At 34.5% G+C, this 18277-nt stretch overlaps 1 protein-coding gene across 1 annotated transcript in view; it reads right to left on the bottom strand.

Annotated features, from left to right (window-relative positions):
* Positions 1-18277, bottom strand: part of PSMA3 (proteasome 20S subunit alpha 3) — a 23213-nt gene extending 4936 nt beyond the window's left edge. The window contains exons 1-8 of the mRNA XM_028505712.2: positions 18134-18277; positions 15065-15147; positions 9811-9934; positions 6787-6888; positions 6632-6705; positions 4691-4763; positions 3771-3836; positions 535-581 (exon numbers count right to left, since the gene is read on the bottom strand). Coding sequence (XP_028361513.1) covers positions 535-581; positions 3771-3836; positions 4691-4763; positions 6632-6705; positions 6787-6888; positions 9811-9934; positions 15065-15147; positions 18134-18154 — 590 coding nt within the window. The 5' untranslated portion in view covers positions 18155-18277. The remainder of the gene's footprint in view (positions 1-534; positions 582-3770; positions 3837-4690; positions 4764-6631; positions 6706-6786; positions 6889-9810; positions 9935-15064; positions 15148-18133) is intronic.

Genomic DNA, 18277 nt, shown 5'->3' with positions numbered 1-18277 from the left:
CCCTGGCTGGTGTAGCTCAGAGGACTGAGTGCAAGCTGTGAACCAAAGGGCTGCCAGTTCAATTCCTAGTCAGGGCACATGCCTGGGTTGCAGGCCAGGTCCCTGGTACAGGGTGCATGAGAGGCAACCATACATTGGTATTTCTCTCTCTCTCTCCTCCTCTACCCCTCTGTCTAAAAATGAATAAAATCTAAAAAAAAGAAAAAGAAAAGTTTGTAAGTTAAGATTATTATTATGACTTCTCAGAGTTGGGGGGTTGGGAACTATGATATGAAGTACCTAGAGGTCCACTATGTCCTCCTACCTTAAATTCTATCATGTAAGCAGGAGTTTATTTTGTCAAAAGGTATTTTTTCCCATTTCATTCATTGTCACTTAACTTGTGAATATTCTCTTTGATTTTCCTTCAAATAGTAAATTCACCTTCTAAAATTATGCCCTGTTATCTTCAAACAAAACAGCCTTTTTGAATTAATGTATATGGTAAGGTAAAGTGAAATATTTTTGTCAATAGTAAGAAAAATTTCAACTTACATTTTTGCAACTTCTTTAACAACATCACGACACGTCATTTCTTTCATCTACAGAAAATAAAAATACATATATATACTCACACAGTAAGTTATGGGTTACAGAAACACTTTCCACTTGTGTAACTATTTTCTGATTTTTTTATAATCTCTATCAACAACCCATGCTCTTGAGATAGATTCTCAGATATGAAACCAAGGAAAATAACCTAAAATCTCAAAAGACCAGAACCTGTTTCTTGATTCAGTATAATGTTTTTAAATTGTGCCAAATCATATTCTGGACAAACATGATGCTGAGTACCATTAATTTTGTGATAAGTATTAAAATTTATAAAAATCTATACCCTGCTAGTCCATTCACAAGCAGATACTGGTATTTAAAAGACTGTTGTTTTTTTTTCCTTTATAACCAATCTAGGAAAATAAAATGCAAACAAATCATGCATACTTACTATAAAGACATGCAGAAATGTGTAAGATAAAATGTTCCCTGTGGAATTATTCAAGACAAAATTCAAAACAAAAAATGCAAAATATTAGGGAAAGCCTTATAAAACCAAGATTTGAGTGGGTTCTTAGGACATAGTTGGATTTGGTTTGATTTCAAGGAAGCAAATGAAATGGCAAAAGTGGGAAGCCAAAATCTTATTAATATTAAAATTAGCATTGTTATAGTGAACATTTGGAATCAGGGTAGAAAAAGAGCCCTTAGGTGCCCATCAGAGAAGTTTATATATGGTAGGTACTGGAAATCACCAATGCAAGATTTTATTAGGCATGTGGGTTTCTGAACACATGTTGACAAGATTTAAAAATGTCTGAGCAAACTGGCATTCCTATTCTGGATATGGTGGGAAGGATGGAAATGGTGAAGAAAATAAAGCATATTCACCAAGCAGACCAGACTTGAGGTGATTCAGTTACTTTACCTCTAAACTGGGTTCATTAAAATTTTTGGTATTTATTTAATTTAAAAAAATCTTGATGCTCTGTGCCTGCACAACCATATGAGGAAGCAGGACCAACAACAAAAAGCATAATACTGAATTAAATTGGAGAATGCCAGTCTTGTTAGGAAATAGACAAATCCAATATGTGGAACCAACTACAAAAGCAACTGCCATGGGCTCTTCAAAAAGTTAATATTGGAGGAGGAGAGGACTTCAATTAGGAGAGGTGTAAGAAACAAATTCAGCCCTGGCTGGTGTGGTTCAGTGGATAGAGTGCTGGCCTTCAAACCAAAGGGTTGCCAGTTCGATTTCCAGTCAGGGTACATGCCTGGGTTTTGGGCCAGGTGCCCAGTAGAGAGCGTCTGAGAGGCAACTACACATTGATGTTTCTCTCTCCCCTTCACTCTGTCTAAACAAAAATAAATACCTTAAAAAAAAATTCAGTGTGTGAACCTTAATTTTATCATGGTTTGAAAAACAGTTTAAAATGACATTGTTTCCTAAGCCAACTCGATTATGGACTGCATATTACTTAGATGACATGTTAAGTGTGATAATGGTATTATTCCAAGGATTTGTCAATCCTGAAGCATTTAGGAACACAATGTTATGATGCTGGCAAATTTTGTTTCAAGGCATATAAGCGGATAAAATGTTGGAAAATATTAACTGCAATCTAAATGCAGATATGTGTTGTACTATTCTTATCTTTCCTGATGTTTAAATTTTTTCATGTTACATTGGGGATGAAATGAAGGAAAAGAATACCAATCTTTATACTTCTGTCCTTATAGGTTAAGTTCTATATTTAATAAATTATATCATACAAAGGCAAACTTAGGTAAATGTGAAAAGGCACATTTTAAATGACAAATACACTTTTACATATGTTTGTGAAGTTTTTATTTCATTAAGTAATATTTTTGGTAAACACATCAGAAGAAAAACAGGCCAGAGCAATGATTTACAGCACTAGTTGACAAACTCTGTAAAGGGCCATACAGTAAAAGTAAATGTTTTGAACTTTATGGTCCATATAGTCTTTGGTCCCTGTTCCAACTATCCAACTCTAATGTTACAGTGCAAAAGCAGCCATAAACTGAATGTGACTGTGTTCCAAAAAAACCTTTCAAAAGTGTACCATAGTTTGTTGACCTGAGAGCATGTTTTTGTCATTTAGGTATACATTTTTCTCAACTGAAGTGATCTTGCTCAATTCTTAGCTAGGAACTAATCTCAGAAAGACAAAGGACACTTGATTGCTCTAAATACTCTCTTCAGATTTCTACACAAGGTAAGGAAAGATGAAAGCAAAAGGGAAATGAGTAGAAGATGGGAACTTAGTGCTACATCAGGAAGTGTATGTACGATGGAAAAAAACACTGGTCTAAAAGTTGTAAGGTCTAGGAACTCTTCATAACCAATGTAATTCTATGGTTCTAGCCAGTGTGTTTAACCCAGGGTTGTGTTTGGGCTAAGTGATGTCTAAGATCCTTTTGTCAATTTTACTAAAACATCAAACATGAATTAGGCTTATAGGTATAGGACGTGGCATTAAATTCCAAGTGCTAAGAAGATATTCTATAGAGTCTGGCCTTAAATACATTGAATGAGTAGTTGAGCAAAGTCCCACATTAATAGTAAATGTATACAAAGATTTTCTCATTGTAATTTACCAAAATACTGATAAATCACATGCCTCCCTTTTTGGGAACTTTCTGATAAGCATTAAGGTTGATACTGTTTTAATATTAAGTTAATCAATTTGGCTAAAAGGAAAACCAACATATTTTTAAGAAGGCGTCTTTACACTATTATGAATTTTTGGCTCTTGGAAGAAGTGGGTAGTTGGAACAGGACAGGGTTTCATGCTTTCTATGGATAGGAACAAAGGAAAGAGAAGCACTGGAGCACTCAGACTCTTGTAAGACCTCCACAGACAAAGTTGCTCTAGAGAAGAGATGATATAATGAAACACCAAAGTTCTCAACCTAAGGCTCACAGGGCTCCATGAATGGGCTTGAAGGATTTTGTAAAATTATGATAATTTGTATCTGGATTAAGTGTTTATAATAAGCACATATCAAAATCATAAAGGGATCCATGATACAATTCTACAAGTAATATGTTACCAGCTTTCCTATTCAGCTATTTAGCTTCAATAAGCTCTGCTCCAAACAGCAAACCACACTATATCCTTGGTCAAAAAGGTTTAGTTTGTGGAGGTAAAACTTCATTACATGCAGATAATGTTATGGCAAAAATTCAAGCATTAAGTATGTATTACCTGAAGCTTTTCTATTTCTGTCTTTGCAGCTTGCCTGGCTTTGCCAATAGCACAGCCCCAATAACCCTATTTAAAAAGAACACACACCAATATATATATACATACATATATCATTCAACTAACATACTATCATAAATCACTGATGACTACTGTTTCTATTTAAAGTTAATGAAAGGATATTAAATGACTTTCAAAAACAAGTATGGAGAAATACAGTCAAACACATCCTAATGAATAACAAAGGGCTCAAAAAACTTAAAATATCAAACTTAATTCTAGAATAATATGGATTATTTTTAATAAAGGTATATCCAAAGAAAAACTAATTATATCATTATATGCACTCATGAACAAGAGACACTTTTGAGTAGGAATGAAATTAGCATTATAACAATGAAAAAAGTTATTATGAAAGAAAGAAATCCCTGAGTTCTACACTCTAAATCATCATTCTTTTTTATATTATAAAGGTTATTTTTTTAATTAAAGGATGTCCATTTATACTTGTGTATAATGACAAACTATAAAGTCTTCACTTATTTTTTAATTAGTAAAAACCATAAAAATCTCAGAAGACAGTTAAGATAATCAGAGAAAGGTTCAAGAAATCCCATTTAAAATCCTTTTTAAAAGGGAAAATAACAGTTTCAAGACACTGCTAATAGCAACAATAATGAAGAAAATATCACATACTGAAAAATCTATGTTCACTATGCAGTTTTTATAAACAGCATACTAAAAACCACAAATCTTTCCTTTGCCTCATATTCATAGGTTTTTGTTATTCATGATAACAAAATGTTACTTTCCTTGAATGAATAAATTTTAAGCAAACTTCATGTAATCTAAAAATATATGATTTCAATACTCATAAATTACCATTAAACTAAAAGAATTCCTTATGATTCAAAATTACTCACATATGAAACACCTGATGGGTCAATCATGTAGAGTTGTGCACCGTCATTCACAGTGTAAGACCCTAACATGAAGCTGCATAAAAGTAAATTAATTGTTTAAACCATGGGTCTTAGTATCATAAAAGTATTTTAAAAACAGTGATAAAAACGAAATTATACTAAAACTACTTTTATACATGTAACTCATTATACAGTTTGATAAGGTAGTTTCAATAAAAACTAGTACATTTTTGAAACTTCAAAATTCACGTGGCTTTGTTTGCTTAGTATTAAGCATTCTGATGCAACTTTCCTGGAAGGATAAGCAGTGTAGACAAAGGAATACTGATAGATGGAAAACTAGTTAAGAGGGCTCAATAGGTAAAAACATAAATATGAAGAAGCCAAGATGACAAAATTCCTGATGTGAGTACACTGAATCTACCTCAAACTCTTCATTCTTTTTTGGCCATTCCTCCATATTCCTCCAGTCATTTCTCTGAAATCTAAATCAGTTCAATGCACTTTTATATGCTCAACAAATTAAAATTAGGCCATTAAACAATCATATGAATTACTGATTTCCTGAAATTGTGACTTACTTTCCTTTAGAAGTAGAATAGAAACCAGCCTCATCTTATAGATCATTTTGTGTTCGAAATACTGTTAACAGCCACCAGTCCAATTCCCTACTATCACTCCCTTCATCTTCCACATGGCTATGAGCCTTATCTTTCAGAATATATAACTGATTATCATTATTTTAAAATCTTCAATGTTTTCTTAGTATGGAGCAGACTTCTCTATGATCTGGCTCCTTTATCTTCAATATTGTATAAATCTTACAGTCTAGACACCAAGTATACTTGACTACTTTCACATTACCTGAAATGCCTGTGTAGTTTCATACCAGTTCCTCTACTTGAAATACCTTTATCAATCCCCCTACATTTCACACCTTCCTTTCCTTGCCAACTCTCCAGAAAGAGGTCATTCCCTAACTGGGTATAGTGCTCCACTATACTCATTATATACATTTATCATATCACCTCTGAAATTCTATCAACGGTAACTTATCTTTGTGCTCCCCTATCATACCAGCATTCCACCTTAACAACAAGAAACTAAGATTAACAGAACTTAAAATGTAATTTTGTATGGATTCATTAAAAAATTCCCATTCAAAAGCATTTTACCTAATTGCTTAAAGTATACAGACAAGAAATTAATGAGAATACTGATGTGTCAGTATAGTTGGCTACCTAATAATGACAATACAGAGTATCAATTTGCAATTTCCTGAGAATGTCAGGATTTAACATCAGATTTATTTTTTGTTTTATTGAAAAATAAATTTTTTTTCCTTGTGATAACTACACAGATTTTACTCTCTTAACTTTCCTATATATATCATACATCAGTTTTAAGTATAGTCATTAGGTTGTAATTCTTAATTAAGAATGTAATTAACATTCTTAATACTATTTATTTTATAACTGGAAGTTTATACCTTTAGACCAGACCATCTTCCTCCAAAAATTAATCATAATCAGATTAAAAATATATGAGTTCTATGTTTTATCATCAGTTCAAGTCTGTATACCCCGACAGGGTAGCTCAGTTGCTTACAGCATCATTCCAATATGCCAAGGTTGCAGGTTCAATCCCTGGTCATGGCACATACAAGAATCCACCAATGAAGCATAAATAAGTACAACAATAAATCAATGTCTCTCTCTCCCCCCCCCAACCCCTGTCTCTCTAAAATCAGTAACAAAAAAAGCCTGTACAGTGTTTTTCACTATTCAAAGTCTTTATTTTCATGTACAGTGTTGTAGTTAATCACTGCCCTAACATTTCTTAATAATAGTTCATATTTTCAGGGGTATAAAAGGTTAAAATGCTGGAAAAAACAGATACCTATAGTATAGATCTTACTGAGTATCTCAGAAAATGTCATACCTGCAGCCAAAAGGTCTAACAGCACTGTAGAGTGTATATGCATGTACATACATGGCCACTCTGTCTGCAAGATGCTGGAGGGGAGGAAAACAGAAAAGCTTATTAATAAACTTCTATTATCATTCAAAAGCCCCCTCAACATGTCGTCAACTTACTTTTAGTGGAATGTCATAGCCAAAGTTAGACCTAAAGTTGGAAGCTTCTTCTCTTGCAATGTCTGCTAAAGAACGAGCATCTGCCAACAAACCGGCTACTGCCTGAAAGAAAGTACCAATTTAATATATATACCTATCATATGATAGATCAAGGAAAGTATGTAATTATTATAGGCTTTAAAAATATTTAGCCCCTGGCTGGCGTAGCTCAGTGGATTCAGTGTGGGCTGCGAACCAAAGCATCGCAGGTTCGATTCCCAGTCAGGGCACATGCCTGGGTTGCAGGCCATGGCCCCCAGCAACCGCACATTGTCGTCTCTCTCTCTCTCTTCCTCCCTCCCCTCTCTAAAAATAAATAAAATCTTTAAAAAAGTAAAATTATCCATCAAAAAAAAATTTAGCAAGCATCACCATTAAAAATAAGTTCTTTTGGTTTAAAGTCTTCTTCATAAGACTTTCTGGCATTTTGATGCTTGGGTATGGGATTACAATTTAGAAATTTACCAAGCAGTGACTTCACTGCTTTGTCCAATGATCACATTCACAAGAAATATTCCTATAATAAATCCTACATGTCTCTCCACTTACCATTTCAGTATGAATAAAACAACAAAAAATTTAAAAACTACTGGTCTTGGTAAGGATTTCTCTTTTCTTTCTTTAAAGCAGTTCTATAAGTTATTAGAACTTCCAATAACTTGTTCAAAAAGTTATTAAAAGTTTTAGTTTAAACAGCACAAATTCAAATCTTCCTTTTCTGCCACCTGACTAATAAATTGTAGTGACAAACCACTGTCCTCTAAGATTGGTGGCTTACAACTGCAGTTACCAAACCATGTACTGAACTATCTAGGGCACTGCAGTGAACTCAAGAGTTGTGAGACTTTAAGTTTGGGAGAAAGATTCATTCAGGCAGTTCATGTTCAACATTAGATCATTCATACTCCTTTTAGTATCATCATATCACTCAGAAGCTGGGTTGCTGTAACAAAAAATAAGAACTGTTCAAAAATCAATATGGAACAGGAAATGAGGGGGGCAGCATGTAATCTGATTCCAAAGTTTAAGAAGTTGTGCACATTAACTGTGATTGTTTAAAAATAAAATAAATCTATTTCTTTCATGCTATGTGTATTTTTATATAGCTACTAAGTTTTTAGGACATAAGCACTAACTTGTTTGGACCTAAATATATAACAGAACAACTGAGTAGGTATTTTTTTTTTGGCCTAGGGAAGCCTTGAGAAAAAAAATTACTAGAACATAGGTACTAGGAACCAAAAAGTCTAGGAACTGCTTGGTTAGGAAATTTGCAGAATTTAGAAGTAATATCAGAACTTTTAATAGCCTTTTATCTACTGCTACCTACTAATAGCAAGGATGGTGAAAATTCCTAACACAAATTGAGCGCTCATAACATGCTAAGGATTTACATGATCACTTTGAACTTTTCCAGTAACTGTATACGGTAGGTATTATATTACCACTGTAGTTTTGTGGGTGAGGAAACTAGTGTTTAGAGTAATTTCCCCAAGGTTACCCAGCCAGTAAATTTCACCACTTAAATTAACTATTGCTTTGGAGAAGGCTTCTTGTGCAGTCTTAATAATTCTCAAATCATGTGAAGTTGACAAATGTAGAAACACAACATTAACCCTTCATTGTTCCCAACCCTCTTCAATGTGCATCTAATGTTTTACCTATTTCTGGCTATAAGGAATGCCGTCAGTTTCCTGGCTTTAAATAACAAATGTTAAAAATTTGAAAATTCTAGAGTAACAATTTTTCTATGACTAAAGTGCCTATAAGCATATATTATTTTTTTCAAAATACCCCTATGTAAAGTAGTATTTACTGAGTGAAGGACTGCCTGCTTCACTAGTTCCCCTCCTATCAGCTAGGTTACAATGTGCCAAGTTTCATAAAAACTATCAGTTTCACTGGCAATAATAAATTTATTCAGGAGAGAAAATATGTTCAGAAACAATCACTGAAGAGGCAAAAAAAATTATCTGTAGATTTACAGTCAACTGGCTATACGTTAGCAGTCCCTTTGGTGTTTGTGTGTAACCCATCTCATTTGGAAATACCAAAGCTAACAGCATAGTGTGTTCTACAGGATCTCTCTCTGCAGACTGGGCTCTGGAGTAACATGTAAACCATGCGAACCCAAAAGTCTGAATCCCAGCTTATATCTTGACCAGTTTTAGAGATCTGTTTTCTGTAAAAATGGGGTTAGTATTACTTTCACTGGGTTGTCAGGATTAAACAAAATAATTTATACATAAAGAGACTCTGGCCCAGTGCCTAGTACACAGGTTTTCTCGTTTCTCCCTAGCCTTTTCAGTAAGCAGGGTTAGAAGCCTTTCTTTCTTTCTTTTTTTTTTTTAAGGTTATTCTCACTAAAGAAAGTCTGATATTCATATAGGATGACTTCAGTCTATATCAGTAATGTATTTATTACTTGCCTTGCAATTATGCAAAGTAGTCACTCAAGACACCGGCTGCATGAAATAAGTTAAACACGGTGATACCTATGAAACTATTAAAAAGGATGTGTTCCACTTTTCCTTTCATTAAACATCCTTTCCTGGTGCTCCACTTACTATAAAGGTATTCTCTATCTGATTAACATCTTCAGTATGACAATGACTCCCACAAGGGATATAAAAACCTCAAGATTCTTTGACACTTCAGAAAAGGCCCTAATCAGTGATCTATGTTGCCAAGATTTCTTTTCTAGACATATTTCTCACCCTTTTCCCTTCATCCTTTTCTTAAGGCATTTGGTTTTTCATATCAATTTCTAATCAAGTTATGAGAATGGTACCTTTCTTTTAGATAGTGAACTATTCACAAACCAGTAACTCTCTGTAATTACTTCTGTGGCTGCTCTCTAATCTGTTTCTGCCTCAATGCTGAAGTAAAAAATGGGTTCTTATAATCACATTTTAATATATTCCAATCAGTTACTTTACAAGAAATTGGAGAAGGCAAAACAAACCTTTTGAAAAGTGACCTTACCATTCCAACATGCCGATCAACATTAAAAAGTCGTTTGTTGGAACCTTCCTCATAAAGTTTAGAAAGGACTAATTTTTCTACCCCAAAGACAACGCCATCTTTACATCTGATTCCAATAGCTGTACTGAAACAAGCAGAAGAAAATAAATTTTTTTAATGAAAATAAACCTCATAAACTTAAGTCAAAACACAAAAATAGGTTAACATTTGGTTTTTTGAGCATGGCAAGTACTTTAAAATAAATACATTTGAAAACTAGAAGGGGGTAGTAAATTATACCCATATAAATACCATGTGACAAAAAAAAAACTACCATACTGTGCCATAAAGATATTAACACATAAGTAAAAAGATGCCAACAAAATATGTACAAAAATGGCAACTTACAGTTACACTGTAACAAATCTTGACTAAATTCATGTCCATTAAAAACATTACATAGTATGCATAGAAAAAACAGGCTATACACAAGCTAAAAAGTTAGCTGTGACTAATTTGGGTAGAGAGATTATGATTTTTTTCTTTCATTTGTTCATTTGCTTTTTCTGCACTCACCACATATTTTTAATAATAAGTATATAAAAGAATAAAATACAAAAGAAGAAAGAGAATATAAACTGTACAACAGTTTAAAACAAAGTAGATCTTAAAGTAATCTCAAGTTGTAGAGAAATTATGTTGCCATTTTAAGATGAAAATACATTAATTACTTTATTCTTCCAAACATTTTCATAAAGGGAATTCTGATGGGAAACAACCAAAAACATGAACAGAGCCACATATACATATTGCAAAGAAATGCAGATACTCCTTCCCTGACACGTCCCGTATCTCGAATGGTTCCCCTGTCAAGTTTAAACTTCTTGGCCCACCTTTCAAAAATCCTGAGAATCTGCAAAGCCCATCTAGCTTATTCAGTTTCCTATTATAAATCCAGTGCTCTCCTGAACTCAACCTCACTATCACCCGACAAACACTTCATGTTAATTTCTGCTGTTACATCTTCATCTTCCTCACTGATCAGTTCTTTATTCTAATCTAAAAGTTCGGTCTGAGCCCTGGCTGGCGTAGCTCAGTGGATGGAGCGCGGGCTGGGAACCAAAGTGTCCCAGGTTCGATTCCCAGCCAGGGTACATGCCTGGGTTGCAGGCCATAACCCCCAGCAACCGCACATGGATGTTTCTCTCTCTTTCTCTCCCTCCCTCCCTCTCTCTCCCCCCGCTTCCCTCTCTAAAAATAAATAAAATCTTAACAAAAAAAACTAGTAAATTGAAAATAAAATTAAAAAAAAATTAATAAATAAATAAAAGTTCAGTCTGTGAACTCCCTTGGGAATCCCTGAAACCCTTTTAAGGGGACCTGTGAGGTCAAAATTATTTTCATAGATATACAAAGACATCAGTTACCTTTTACACTATGTGGATGTTTTACACTAATGGTACAGAACAGAAGCACTGGTGGATAAAACTGCTGGCACCTTAACATAAATCAAGGCCATAATAACAAATGCTAATATAAACTACTTATTGCATTCTTCACTGCTATGCTCTCACAATTTAACAAAAAATAATGGAACTTTTAGTTTAAGAATGTCTTTGATAAAGCAGTAATTTTATTAGATGACAACCCTTAAGTACCTTTTTATTATCATACTGAAATGGAAGGCACTCAAAAGTACTTCTGTATATCAAAATAGGATGGCTTCCTAAAGGGACAAGCACTGGTAAAATTGTTTTTGAGTTGTGAATTTTCCCATGGACACCTGTTTTTACCTTCAATAAACATCAGACAAACTATAGTTATTTACACTTAAGTACACGGCAGATTTTTTCTAAAATGAACAAGTGAGCCTTTCACTTAAAAAAAAAAAACAAACAAAAAACCAACCCCCAAACAACCGATCATATTGTATTTGTCAGTGATAAAATTCAAGTTTTTTCAAGCAAAAACTGTAATTTTGGAAAACATTCACCCCGTGTGAGCTTGTGTTTCCCAATACTTACAATCTTATATGATCAGACTGATAGTAATATTAATAAGTGTGATGTTTCTGATAGTTTACAACAAAATATGTCAAATTTGGAAGATCTGTTATAACTCAGTTAACCAATATTTTCCAGGTGACCAACACACAATGTTACGGATCATACATGGGTAAAACATTCAAAGTGCAAGACAACCCAACAGATTTTAATTTCCAAGTACAAAAAGTTGATTGTTAAGTATTTAGACAACACACTGCAAAAACAAACAAACAAAAAAAACCCTTAAGAAATTATCATTTGTCTATTTTTGGTGTAATATCATAGAACAACAACTATAATTATCTGGAAAGGCTATTAAAATACTCATTTTTCCAACTCCATATGAGCATGCAGACTGATTCAGTTCACATGCTTCAATAAAAGTAACAACATATTATTGAAGCAGAAGCAGATATGAAAATCTGTCTTCTATTAAGCTTCCATTAACTACTGAAGAGTCACAAAAATGTAAAACAACACCACTTTCTAGCTACCTTTTTTTTTTTTTTTTACATTTTGGGTTAAGTTCTTTTCATTAAAAATGTTACTAATATTTTTAATAATATTCATTTAAATCACTTATGTTAACATGCAATTGTGTTGTAATTTTGATTGAATTAATATTTTGTTTTAAAGCCTAACATGGTAAATATTAATAAAATTAATAACCTGAATAAATAAAAGATCTTTGGGGGTCACAGTAAATGTTGATAGAACCTATAGTCTACATTAAAAAAATGCTCTTTGAGATCCTGTGATTTTTTTTACAAGTATAAAGAGATCCTGACACCAAAGTTTTACTTATATTTCTGTTCTAAACAATCTAGTCCTTTTGTTGTATTTCAATCTTCTTATCATATCCTGATTCCTCAAGGAAGCTAACGGGGAAGGTTATAATTTAACCTTTTACATATTATGATCATAGTGTACATGTTGTAATACAGTGTTTTTAAGTATCAACTTACAGGTCATTATTTGTGTTGATAGTTCCTATACTTAATAGGCAGTCAAAAAAATCTGATTTTTAAATTCCGAAGGTTAAATTTCTCTCTTTTAAAAAAAGTAATCATCGTTCAGTGCAGGAATATAATCTTAAATCAAATTACTTAATTAAATGGTTAAATGTTTTCTAACTATTAGTTTATATGTCAGAGTCTTAAGAAAATTAATATACAATCTAATTTTTCTGATTTCCATTTTTGTGCCCACACAGCACTTAAAAGATTTTCCAAAGGTTTTTACATATATTTCATTCTTATTGTAAGGTATGTGAAGTAGTTAGGGTAGATGTCTCCACCCAAATTTTACAAACAAATGAAAAAAAGTAACATTCAGAGGACTGAAAAGAGGAACCCTATATAACATCAAGCAGCAGCGAGGAGGAAAATGCACACCTTGTGATCCTCATCCAATATCCTATCACAGATATCTTTAAAAGAAGTACTTTCCTAGCATTTTTTTCTTTATGCAGGAAAAAAATACATTTATTTTTAATGTTTTGATTTTTAAAAATTCCAATTTTACTTAAATGAAACTGTTTTAAACCATATTTAGATATACTTAATAAAAACAAATTACAAGATACACAGATCCTCATAACCTAGACTCACTTTTTTGGATTACAGATGGTTTTATAGAATGCATTTCCAGTTTTTCTTAGTCAATATTTCTCTTACCAGTTTTTTATACTCAATGAAAGTGCAAGAATGCAGAGGAGGAGAAAAACAGAAATTTCCTCAAGTCTTTCTCCAGCTCCCTGGTCTAATGGCCTATCTTCCTTCGTCATAAGGAAGAAAATGTGTCAACGTTTTTCTTGAATTTGTTTCTCTTCTGAACTCTATTAGACTTCATATACAATGAAAAATATGTTTTAGTCTAAAGTTTTAACAGCCTTCTATTATAGCATCAGATAATGACAGTTTTTAAGTATCAGTATGTCTAATACAACTTTAAACACAAAATAAACTAACTTCGTTCATTTTAAATCCTGTAACAGGACTTAAAATGTATTTTTGTTCAAAAAATTTTAACTATTTCATAAGCCATTAGAAATCCACATACCTTCTTTCTACCACTCAGAAGATGGCACAAAAAAATGACTATTTATTGATGCAATAACTACAGAGGGCTTGCTAGGTGACAGCACATGCAAAAAACAAGTAACAGTCTCCACTCTCATAACTTCCTTAGACATATATTATTAAAAGTACTTAGTAGAAATCTGAATAACTCAGTATTTACATGTAGACTTTTCTAAAATTCTACAAACATTTCCCTATTCCACCTCTATTCCAAAAGCTTTCATTATGATGAAAATAAAAAAATAGCTGGTGTGTCTCAGTTGATCTGAGTACCGGCCTGTAAACCAAAGGGTTGCCAGTTTGATTCCCAGTCAGGGCACATGTGTGGGGTGCGGGCCAGGTCCCCAGTGTGGGTGCATGAGAGGCAACCACACATTGATGTTTCTCTCCCTCTCTTTCTCCCTCCCTTCCCCTCTCTAAAAATAAATAAATAAAATCTTTTTTTTAAAAACTGAGCTTAAACACCATTTGTTTATTAGGCCTGAAAGTCTTTGAGATCTGAGTGAGATGTATAAAAGAAATTCTTTTTTAAACGTACTTTAATTCATCCCAAAGCTGCTTTAGATTCAAAATACAATGATCATGTAATTATAACTGATAAAATTTCTCCAATTAAAGAAATTTTCCTCATAAAATTTGTCAGCCAGCTAATAATTTAACCAAAGTGTTATAGCAATGCCAAGAAATCATTTTATTGCATGATTCTAAACAATAAAATACAGAGTACAGTCAAATAGAAAAATATCTTACTAATCCTACATCTTTCTCGTTCTCTCTCTAAAAATCAATAGAAATTGATGAAAATGACCAAAGATGAAAATGATTAAGTTTTATGTATCTCACTTGAAACATGGTAAGATGTCCAAGTGGGTTAACACTGGAATCAACTGGGAACAAAGGACTGGGGCTCATGAAGAGATATGACCTAAAAAAAGAGATCTGGAAAAACTACTAAAAAAACAAACATACAAATAAATTTTAAAAAGAGAAAGAAAAAATCTGGCTATGACTAATAAATTAAGATTATTTTACAGCACATATTATTTTGTGCCAAAGTAACAACAAAGACTAAGTACCAGGAATATATAAAAGGAGATACTAATTAACTGGTTAAAATATGATAATTTTAAGTAAAACAATGTTTCTTACCTACTATTTTCCACAGCCTTCATAGCATATTCAACTTGAAAAACTCTTCCATCAGGAGAGAATGTAGAGGCTGACAGGTCATACTATGAGGAAAAGGGCAATAATTAGCCTCTAATGATGTATCCTGGCCAGTAATAACCTTACAATTCTTTTTCTAAATGACTTAAAATATCAGAAATTTGTGTTAAATCTCAACAAAGACTCTGTTTTAACCTGTCAGAGCAGCAACAGCAGCGAAAAGTTATACACTTTAGATTTCTCCTACTGAAATGCAGTAGATACAACTCCTAGATAAAATAAACTTTTTTCACACAAAACACAAAGCTCATGATATGGCATAAACAGCACTGGAGTCAGACCACTCTAATTCACAGCTGTGGCACTAACAAACTGAAGGACCTTAGACAAATTATTCAACATTCAAACATTTAATAAGCATATATTAGTCACTATAAGGAAAAACAAAGAATACTCCATCTTTAATTCCTTTATTTTAAATCAGACCAAGCACAAATCTAGGTGCTGGAGAAACAGTAGTAACCCAGAAAAGAAAGGACTAATGAAAATAAAACAGCATGAAGTGATTAAGTTGGAGGAACTACTATAGACTACTTGATCAAGAAAGGTCTCACTGGGGCAGTTTATATCTTGTTATTTAGAGTGAGTCACAAATAAGGAGTAACTAGCCATTTTGGATATGGAGGAGCCATCCTGGCATTTGGCATAAAGACCTAAAGGTAGAAATAAGCCTAGCACAATCAAAGAAAAGAAATAAGGCCGCTGTTTCTGCAGCACTGCAAGTGGTAGAGAGAAAACTGTATTAGAGACATGTAAGGAAGGGCCAAACTATGTTGAGTCTTCTAGGCTGGAATATGAAGTTTATATCTTATTCTAAATGCAATAGGAAGCCATTGGAATTTAAACGGGGCGGGGGGGGGGTAATATGATTTTTTTAAAAACATCATTCATCTGAGAAATGAATTGCACAAGAGAAGAGTAGATGCAGAGATCAGGTATTCCAAGAGTGGTACTTCAAATAAAGAAAAAGAGATGCAAGGCAGTATCTTTTGAGGTAAAGACCACCTCCCAGCCTCCCCCAACCTCAAAAAACCCCTGCTAATTGACTGGCTCTAGGAATAAAGTAAAAAAGAAATTAAAGGCAAATCAGATTTTTTTTTTTGAGTAACAGAACTGGACCATTCACTGAGCTCAAGATTGTAGAAGATGCAAGTAGTATGTAAAAAAAGAAAAGAAAAAGAAAGAAAAGAAATGAAAGGTCAATTAGGTTTTTTTTTTTTAAGATTTTATTTATTGAGGGAAGGGAGGGAGATAGAGAAACATCAATCTGCGGTTGCTGGGGGCCATGGCCTGCAACCCAGGCATGTACCCTGACTGGGAATCGAACCTGCAAACACTTTGGTTCGCAGCCCGCGCTCAATCCACTGAGCTATGCCAGCCAGGGTTCAATTAGATTTTCATTTGAGCAACTAGAACTGGACCATTCACTGAAGACTGAAGTTGTAGGAGATGCAAAATGGTAAAGAAAAAGGAACTCCGGAGCTCTACTTTGCACATATAGTTTGAAATGCCTATTGAACAATAAAGTGGAGAGAAATGTCGAGTAGACAGGCCTCTTTTTTTTTTTTAAGATTTTATTTATTTTTAGATACAGGGGATGGAAGGAAGAAAGAGAGGAAGAGCAACATCAATGTGTGGTTGCCTCTTGCAAGTCCCCCACTGGGAACCTGGCCCGCAACTTAGGCATGTGCCCTGACTGAGAACTGAACCGGTGACGCTTTGGATCACAGGCCGGCACTCAATCCACTGAGCCACACCAGCCAGGGCACACAGGTCTTCTTATCCGAATTAGAAGTGAAGACAGGAGATAAGCCCTCAGGTGCTTCCTGAGTCTCAGTTTTCTGATGTATTCAATGAAAATCCTTAACTCTACCACTGTAATGCCAAAATACCTCATATGGTTATATTACCAAGTATCTTAACGGTTTGTATAATGAAACTACCAACGGAAGGTAACAATAATGCAGTTGCAAAGTCAATTTGCTACATTAGGCATTACTGAGCAACTACTTTTCCTAAAAAGTATAAACGTGACATAACTTTAGCATGACTAATCCATTCAGCAAATGGATCAAACCATTCCAAACATAAGTTACCTGTTATCAAACTCGGAAAACCAGTATTTGGGCTTAATGCTGAGTATTAAAATGTGAACTGCAGAAACAGATGAACTAAGAAAGCCATTACTCTATACCTTAAGGCCAACAACCAATATATATTTCTAAAGAAAACTATACTTTCTGTATAGAGTAACACATAAAAGGAGTAAGCAAAATACTGTAGCTATGCAGTACACTTAACAAAGGAAGGTAGTAAGTCGAACATGTGAGGTCCAACTTCAAAATCCCCAAGAACGGTTAGGTCCCTAGCTAACCGCGGTAGTGTGGTGTTATGTGACCTGTACAGGAAAAGCTGGGACAGAGGTAAAATGAGAAAGATTCTTCAGATTCCACTTTTCAGACCAGTTTTCTTAGTTCTGTCCGGACAGGGTTTCCGAGGGGTCATACTGAGTGGTCGATCACTACACTCGCAGGGGAGATGGAGAAGGCCCCGTGAGTCAGCAGCACCCTAGCAACAACTGCATGGAACTGTCCCATGGAAAGCTGGGTCTCAGACCTTGGAATCTCAAGCCCCCTGGCCTCAGTGGTTCTCACGAGGGGCTGACGCCCAAACCCTTCACACTAATTCAGGCCCCACGAGTTTCCACTTTCGGTTTCCCTGAGAGGCTAAAGAAAGTGACTCAGCAATCCAAAGTGTCTCCAAATCTTACTGCTCCGCTGCCAGCCCGCTATAGCTGAACTTAAAAGCTTCCGGTCACCGTCACCGCAGACTCGGGCCTAAAAATTAGCGTGGGAAAAACACCTGAAAGAGGCCCACTTGGTCGAAAGCAGTCCCTGTGCACCCCAAACTGGTGCACCCTAAGCAGCGTGTCCGACCTCCCTCCAACGCTAATCCTTTGACTAGACTATCACACCGAGAAAACGAACTCACCCCGGTGCCGATTGAGCTCATCCTGCTAACACCAGCCGAACGTGTAGGGCTTCAGGGCCTAAAGCGGTACCCCTACTCCGCAGCACGCAGACTAGTAACAGGCTCTCTCATTGGCTATTTTTTCAACCAATAGCCTTCTCTGTG

Source organism: Phyllostomus discolor, chromosome 1 (assembly GCF_004126475.2).
Source record: "Phyllostomus discolor isolate MPI-MPIP mPhyDis1 chromosome 1, mPhyDis1.pri.v3, whole genome shotgun sequence".
NCBI lineage: Eukaryota > Metazoa > Chordata > Mammalia > Chiroptera > Phyllostomidae > Phyllostomus > Phyllostomus discolor.
This window is presented reverse-complemented; position numbering and strand designations above follow the sequence as displayed.